Here is a 7,842-nt window from a genome sequence, read left to right on the forward strand (position 1 = left end):
AGGAGGTGATGGAGACCAAGCGAAAAGGAAAGAAGATGCCGGGAGCTGAGAGAAGGAGGAGTTGCAAAGGAGAGGAGTCGATGTCATATGGGTCCAAGGCACAAGGTAGCAGGGGTCACCAGAGGGGGCCAGACCCAGAAAGGGTTCCAGACCACATCGTGGACTATGCCAGGTCAGGGTCCTCATCAAATTAGTTTGGTCAAATGTTTAAGTATTTCATCAAATGTTCACCTGTTACATGACATGCCCAGATCAGAGAGGCTAGGGTTCATGTGGTTAATGATATCTCTCATTCATGCTAGGGCAGTGGCTAACCAGTAATAATTTCATAATCGAAATTTTGATTATTAAATCATGTCTATTTATTTGATTATTTAATTATTTGATTAATCTGCAATTATACGTTAAAAAAATCACACCCGTGTGAACTGAGCGGTGGTCGTGGGGGGGGGGGGGGAGGGTGCCTGTGTGTGTGGGGTGTGTGTGTGTGTGTGTGTGTGTGTGCCTGGCCTGAACAACAGCGCCCCTCCCTTAACATGTGTGGTGAAAAAAGGTACTTCAGGCTACATACAGACACGCACACACGCACGCATACACACACGGCCACGTATAGGAGACGGTGTAACCACCGCTCAAAAATTAACATTTAACATTTAATCATACTATATACGGTATGTAAAAATATCTATGTACAATAATACATATCAATCAAGTACGTCTTATTTTATTGTTTTTATTTACAAGTTTGCTTACAGTATATACAGTAGGGGACAGAGCACCCAAATCAGCGTTGCTTGAATATGCCAGTAATTATTTAGCCAGTTGGCTAATATTAATGAAACAATAACTGAGTTATTGTAAAAGCCTAAAAACTGGTTAAAATGCAGGTAATCAAAGAAAGACTGTAATAGCAAATGAACATAAAATAAAAACAGGGTGCCTTGTGGTGCAGCCAGTGCACTGACCATTTGTCCAATATAAGTGTTCAAATCCGACTCCGGCCATGTCTAGCATGTCTCCACTTTCTGTTTCCTGTCTCTCTTCACTCTCCAATCAAAATAATAGCATAAAATGCCCAAATGTAATCTTAAAATAAACCCCAAAACACACCAGACCTCAGGAAGCATCACAGAAGTGTAAAGAGTAAAGCAGACAGCAGTCTGCAGACAAGGGAAGACCAGAGCAAGCAGTAGATATCGTTACTGTCGGGCAGAAAACTCTTATCGCCATACTCTTCACATTTCGTTTTTTCATAAAGTAATGCCCTACTTGATCACACCACAGCGTCATTCAAAAGCATCAAAAGTAGCAGATCCACAAGCTCGAAATGCGCCTTGAAATAATTCCAAACCGTAGACAAAGAAAGATCAATTTGGGGATTAATAAAGTGACAACGTCAGAGAGAAATTACATTAATTTGGTGTCGGACTCGGGCTTATTATATTGCAGAACTTGTGTTTTAGGAGGACCGGGCTATGGACTTTTGGCCCCATGCAGGGCTCTAATGAGCGAGATCCGTACCAGAATTAAAATGAAAATCTCGTTTTGACGATTTTCTATTACAATTTTTTATCTTCCAAACAAAAAAATCTGATTTTGATTAAGAATCGATTAATCGCCCAACCCTAACTGTACGTAGACTTCACCATGCAATCCAGGAGACAGACATGATAACTGGCTAGTATGCACACATTGATTGATTGTTAATACTTTATTAACAGTTTGCAACAACAAAACATTAATATATTTTATCAGAATATGGTCCGTTTGAGTTCAGTTTGTACATAGTTTTCAATTATTAAAGCTGTCCTCTGCATGTTCTTCCTGTCTGCCTGTATGTGAAGCAGCACCAGCTCTGCAGGGGGGAGTCCAGTGCGTCGAGGAGGCGTGAGCGGGGAGGAACACCAGCACAGGAAGACAGTGGTGAAAACTCTGGAAGAATACTCCCAAGACAGAGCTACTGAGGACGAAATAGTTATTATACAGGTGAGGTGTATTACCACACACACACACACTCACACTTTCCATTATTTTTGCTCTTAGTAGTGCGCAATGTCTAATTCACTACAACAGGGTTCCCACGGTCATGAAATTCCTGGAAATATTTTGAAATAAAAAAAATAAAAAAAATCCAGTACCTGAAAGGTTTTGGAATTGATTAAGGGTCCTGGAAGGTCCTGGATAAAAAAAAAGTCATTGGTTATTGATTTTGTTAATACCTCTGAAATGACAAATTAAACATTGTGAAAATAGCCGATCTACATGCTCAAAACGCCTCACGTTGCGAGGCGTTGTGAGCATGTAGATCTGCTATTTTCACAATAAAACAGTGTTATACAAAATTCCTCAACTCTTAGTGCTCGCCAGGGTGCCGTGGTCCCCAGTTAAAACATGATTATTTCGGGGGTCACGGCCTGAAAAGGTTGAGAGTCCTGGAAGGTCCTGGATAAAAAAAAAGTAATTGGTTATTGATTTTGTTAATACCTCTGAAATGACAAATTAAACATTGTGAAAATAGCCGATCTACATGCTCAAAACGCCTCACGTTGCGAGGCGTTGTGAGCATGTAGATCTGCTATTTTCACAATAAAACAGTGTTATACAAAATTCCTCAACTCTTAGTGCTCGCCAGGGTGCCGTGGTCCCCAGTTAAAACATGATTATTTCGGGGGTCACGGCCTGAAAAGGTTGAGAACCACTGGCATACACTACCTGTCTTTGGGCATTGCACATAGGAGTAGGTGACTCGTTATTGAGCTGGAAATTGGGTTAAATATTCTGGAAAAGTTTTGGAAATTAATTGGTAAAGATGTGTGGGAACCCTGCTACAATATTTCCCCATCTTCATTTCTCTCTCTCGCTGTGTCTCTCTCTGACTCTATCCCTCTACCCTAGATGCCACGTTCCAAGTGGGACAGAGAAGAATCTGATGAAGAGGAAGAGGGGGAGATCAGAGCTCAGCCCAGTGGCCTCATGGCCCCTCCCTTGTCCGTCCCCATGGCAAAAGTGAGGGAGGGTGAGACAAAGAGACCGAGGGAGATGGAGGCAATGCAGGAGAGACATAAGAACAGGGAGAGGCCAGACAGAGGGGAGAAAGAGAAGAGGTCCAGCACCCCTCAGTCGCACACAGACAGGACTCTAGCCCCCTCTAGTGGCAGAGATAAATCTGACAATAAAACTAGAGCTGACAATAAAGATATGGCTGACTGTAAAACTGGACCTGACATCAAAGATAGACCTGACATCAAAGATAGACCTGACATCAAAGATAGACCTGACAGCAAAGAAAGACCTGACATTAAAGAAAGATATGACAGCAAAGATAGACCTGACATCAAAGATAGACCTGAAAGCAAAGATAGACCTGACAGCAAAGATAGACCTGAAAGCAAAGATAGACCTGACAGCAAAGATAGACCTGACAGCAAAGAAAGACCTGACATTAAAGAAAGATATGACAGCAAAGATAGACCTGAAAGCAAAGATAGACCTGACATCAAAGATAGACCTGAAAGCAAAGATAGACCTGACATCAAAGATAGACCTGACATCAAAGATAGACCTGACATCAAAGATAGACCTGACATCAAAGATAGACCTGACATCAAAGATAGACCTGACAGCAAAGAAAGACCTGACAGTAAAGAAAGATATGACATCAAAGATAGACCTGACATCAAAGATAGACCCAAGAGCAAAGAAAGACCTGACAGTAAAGAAAGATATGACATCAAAGACAGGCCTGACATCAAAGACAGGCCTGACATCAAAGACAGGCCTGACAGTAAAGAAAGATATGACATCAAAGACAGGCCTGACAGTAAAGAAAGACTTGACAGCAAAGATAGACGTGACAGCAAAGATAGACCTGACAGAAAATGTAGACCTGATCCTAAGGATACAACTGACTACAAAACCGGACCAGACAGTAATGATACACTTGCCAGTAAAATTAGATCCGATCCTAAAGACACAACTGACTATAAAACTGGACCTGACGGTAAAGATGGAGCTCACAGTAGAGCTGGGCCTGACAGCAAAATGACCTCTGATGGTAAAGATAGACCTGACAGTAGGTCTAGATCTGACGCTAAAGACAGACGTGACAGTAAAAATAGGTCTCACAGTAAAGCTGGCCCTGACAGTAAAACTAGATCAGACAGTAAAGATAGGCCTGACTGTAAAGTTAGATCTGACAGTAAATGTAGACCTGACAGTAAACGGTCTAAAGCCAGCTCCTCCCCTGCTGGCAGAGGGAGGGAGAAAGCCAGTGAACAAGAGAAGGATAGAACTGTGGAGCGGGAGCAAGACGGAGCAAAGGAAAAGGACAGAGAGTGGTTCAAAGATGGAACGAGGGATAAAGAGTGCTGCAACAGAGAGACAGGGAAAGAGGGTGAGAGGGAGAGCTGCAAAATGGCCCCCGACCGACACATAAAACCTCCTTCCTCCTCTCACCACTCCTCCTCCTCAACCTGCTCGGAGCAAAAGAAGAGAGAGGAAGAGAGTGCTCAGGATCAGTGGATTGACCGTGCTGGCAAGAAGGAACGCTGCTCCTCCACATCCTCCTCTTCTTCCTCCTCCTCCTCCTCTTCCTCTTCCTCCTCCTCTTCATCTTCCTCTGCAGACTCCTCTCCTTGTCATAGTACTGAATCTAAACCAGTTCCTGATTACATTACTCCAAAAATCCACCAAGACAATTCCATAGAGCAACAGGAAGGCCATCGTCATCGTAACTATCCTCCCCCTCATCAAGATCATAAAATCCATCACACTCCCCCCAGCGGACTTCCTGGTACCCGTCGCTCAGCCTACAACTCCCCACTGCCTCCCACCTACAGCACTGGTAGGGAGAGAGGCCCACTCCCCTTCAAGTCCTCCACGAGTATCCAGGGACGGTCAGAACCCAACCCGCCCAGAGAGAGCAGGCCCGTGTGGGGTTCAACACAGATCCTAATAAAGAATAATAAAGTGGAGGAAGACCGGGTGAGACAGGGATCAGCAGGGCGAGACAATAAGAACTGGGTAGAAGCCTCGTGCGCGGGCAGCGAAGATGATCAGGGTCCATGGAGATCTTGGGACAGGGTTTTCGGGAGTGTTGCCAGCCCACAGAGTTCAGACACAATCACGCTGATGAACAAGGACAGAACTGGGACCCCGGGGACAGAGCGAGACAAAGGGAGGGACCGGGAGAAGGAGGTGGACCGAGATAGAGGGAGGTTAAAGGGCAGAGAGAGGGATAGAAAGACAGAAGGGAACCTGGAGAGAGTCGTGTCACAGCCTGTGAGGGCAATGGACGTCTCAGCCTTCCTACCTGACCTCAGCCAGAGTGAGGAAGAGGAGGAGGAGGAGGAACTGGCCAGAGGAAGGCCGAAGCCAGGCAAAGGAGAGGGCTGGCAGAGAGGTGAATTTGACCCATGGAACAGAGAGAGAGAGTGGAGCGGAGGCAGAAGAGAGGCGGACGGAGATAGAGAGATGGAGGAGGGAGAGCGGTCACCTGCCAGCCAGGAAGGTGTGAGGGAAAAGACTAAACACAAGAAACTGAAGAAACAGAAGAGCCTGGAGGAGGGAGAGATGAAGACACAAAAACATAAGAGGAAGAAATTGCTGAAAAACAAAGATGATGGAGAGGAGAATGAGGGTTGGAAAGAGGAGTTCAGAAAGCTTCAGACCTCTGGAGGACCTGTGTCACTAAAAGACAGAGAGAGACAGCGCTTTCAGAGGGAATTTGTCTGATGTTGCTGTCATTTCGGTCCACTCTTCATTTTTCAACTCTACCAAGATGCCAAATGACAGTGAAGTACTACTGGTTGAGCCGGCGACAGATCGATGCCCCCCCCCCCCCTTACTGCCATCAGCTTAATGTACTTGAAGTGGAGAGGAGTTGGATACTTCTCTGCCTTCAGAGAGGTCAGCCTTAGCAATGTTTACAATGAACGATGCCATGAAATGAGCCTGAGCATTAAATAATTAATATAATATAGAAATATAATATATAGAATCCTTTCAGACATTGGACCTACATCGGTTCCTGCTAATCTTACTTGAACAGCATTGGACATGGGTGACTCATCAGGTCAAAGAGGAGTGAATCTGAGTTGTATGTAAAGTATGTATACTGTGTAAAGTAGTATGGCGCCCACTGCTGATGTAAAGCGCAAGCCTTCATTTAAACAGCTAAGCTCTTATTGAGCTGAAATGTTTGAGCTTTTTAGCACTTAAGAAAATTACTTGAATGATATTTTGCTTTTCTTTTCCCTCCTTTGGTGCCCCAAAAATTCTGCCTGATGTCTTTTGGTTTATTTTATCTCTAAGCTGGTTGTTGGGCTCGCTTTGCAGTGCCTTACGGTCACCTTGCACATCAGACCTGCTTTTGACCTAGGTTGGATTACATAAAGACAAAAAGGGGAAAGCACTTTATAAATATGATGGAAATGAATGTGAACACTCTGGGCTTAGGTTTTCTGAATGGTTCAAAGTACCAGTGTCTCACACCCACACAAACACACAAACAGATCAAAGCCATGTCTGGTGTGGGTACTTTGAATTTCTTGGAGAAACCTCCCTCAGGGCTGCGGAACTGAACCTGCCATCCTGATATTCCATCTTGAAAATAATGAAAACTGCTTACTTACTGAAATGACTGGCCGAAGTCACACTGGAGTATGAAGGGACACGTAAACATGTTTTTGAAAACTAAAAAGGGGGGTTCTGACTGTGAATGTCTCCCTTAGCCCTCAGTGTTGCATTTTATTTTATTTTATTTTATTTTTTGCTAATTTAATATAATTTAGTGACGTAACTGAGTGGATGAGTAGTTTACTGGTGGGCAATTTTAGTTTCTCTTTGTTTTGAGGGTAATGATAATAAAGAAATGTCAGCCCCCCCAAAAATGTGCAGTGTTGATTTTCCTCCAGAATCTCCAATAGAATATCATAGAACACTATTTATATGCACTAGACCGGTGCCCGTTGGGAAGAATAGTCACCACTGACATCCAGTTGTATGTGCCTGTCTGTCTGCGTCCTTTTCATGGCCATACATGATATGGAGATCTCTGTCTGGCTCTCATTTATACCCATATATGGTGTTCCGTGTCCACTGCTGTCCAGGCCAGTTCTGTGACGTCAGTACTATGACGTCGGAGTACAGACAGACATTCGGTAAATTAATGGTTACAATAGTCCTTGCCCGTTGTGTTGTGTACTGAGGTGAAAGTATCGGCTCATATAATAGTAGGATTTAAGACGTATCAGTGATGTCAGTCATCTTGGGCTCTGTTTCAGCATTCGGCTGTTACCATGGCGGCGGTATCAGTGATGTCATAGTAGGCTTTAAGACATCAGTGATCTCAGTCACTCGTTTATGATGTGGATGTATATGTTTTCCACCATTTCCTGCATCTTTTTTCATCCTCTCTCCACCTCCTCTAGCTGTCTCCTCCCTCTCTCTCACATCTCCTATACCTCCACCACCTCCTTTCTCTTGCCATCTTCCTTTCACCTGCTTTGCCCTGCTCGTCTCTCATCATCCCTCCCTCCCTTTCATACAAGTCTGCCTGCGAGCACACACACACACACACACACACCAGGTGAAAGGCTTCAATTTGGCATACATGTGTTTTGGGGGACATGCCTATAGGCTTTGTATTGTGTTTGTGTGTGTGTGTGTGTGTGTGTGTGTGTGTGTGTGTGTGTGTGTGTGTGTGTGTGTGTGTGTGTGTGTGTGTGTGTGTGTGTGTGTGTGTGTGTGTGTGTGTGTGTGTGTGTGTGTGTGTGTGGTCGGTCCAAGCCTTTGCTTGCTTCATTAGCTCACAACAGGAAGGATATGGCAAAGATCCAGTCT

General features: G+C 44.3%; 1 protein-coding gene across 2 annotated transcripts; it reads left to right on the plus strand.

The window, feature by feature from the left end:
• The first annotated feature begins 16 nt into the window (after positions 1–16).
• Positions 17–6,799, plus strand: LOC308283895 (uncharacterized protein). Of its 2 annotated transcripts, none has more exons than XM_080724411.1 (3): positions 17–172; positions 1,845–1,986; positions 2,896–6,799. In XM_080724411.1, the coding sequence occupies exons 1-3, from the start codon at positions 36–38 to the stop codon at positions 5,731–5,733; spliced, it is 3,117 nt and encodes a 1,038-aa protein (XP_080580537.1). In that variant the 5' UTR covers positions 17–35; the 3' UTR covers positions 5,734–6,799. The 2 variants fall into 2 exon arrangements, with proteins under 2 accessions (XP_080580537.1, XP_080580538.1); XM_080724412.1 differs by having other exon boundaries at positions 1,848–1,986.
• The last annotated feature ends 1,043 nt before the right edge of the window (positions 6,800–7,842 follow it).

This window comes from Nannobrachium achirus, assembly GCF_963921795.1.
Source record: "Nannobrachium achirus genome assembly, chromosome: 4".
Taxonomy (NCBI): domain Eukaryota; kingdom Metazoa; phylum Chordata; class Actinopteri; order Myctophiformes; family Myctophidae; genus Nannobrachium; species Nannobrachium achirus.

Bases quoted from the DNA above. Each gene is read 5' to 3' on its own strand.
- LOC308283895 (XM_080724411.1), top strand. From the start codon at position 36: ATGCCGGGAGCTGAGAGAAGGAGGAGTTGCAAAGGAGAGGAGTCGATG. The intron at 173-1,844 runs GTCAGGGTCCTC...CTGTATGTGAAG, and splicing joins CACATCGTGGACTATGCCAG to CAGCACCAGCTCTGCAGGGG. The intron at 1,987-2,895 runs GTGAGGTGTATT...CCTCTACCCTAG, and splicing joins ACGAAATAGTTATTATACAG to ATGCCACGTTCCAAGTGGGA.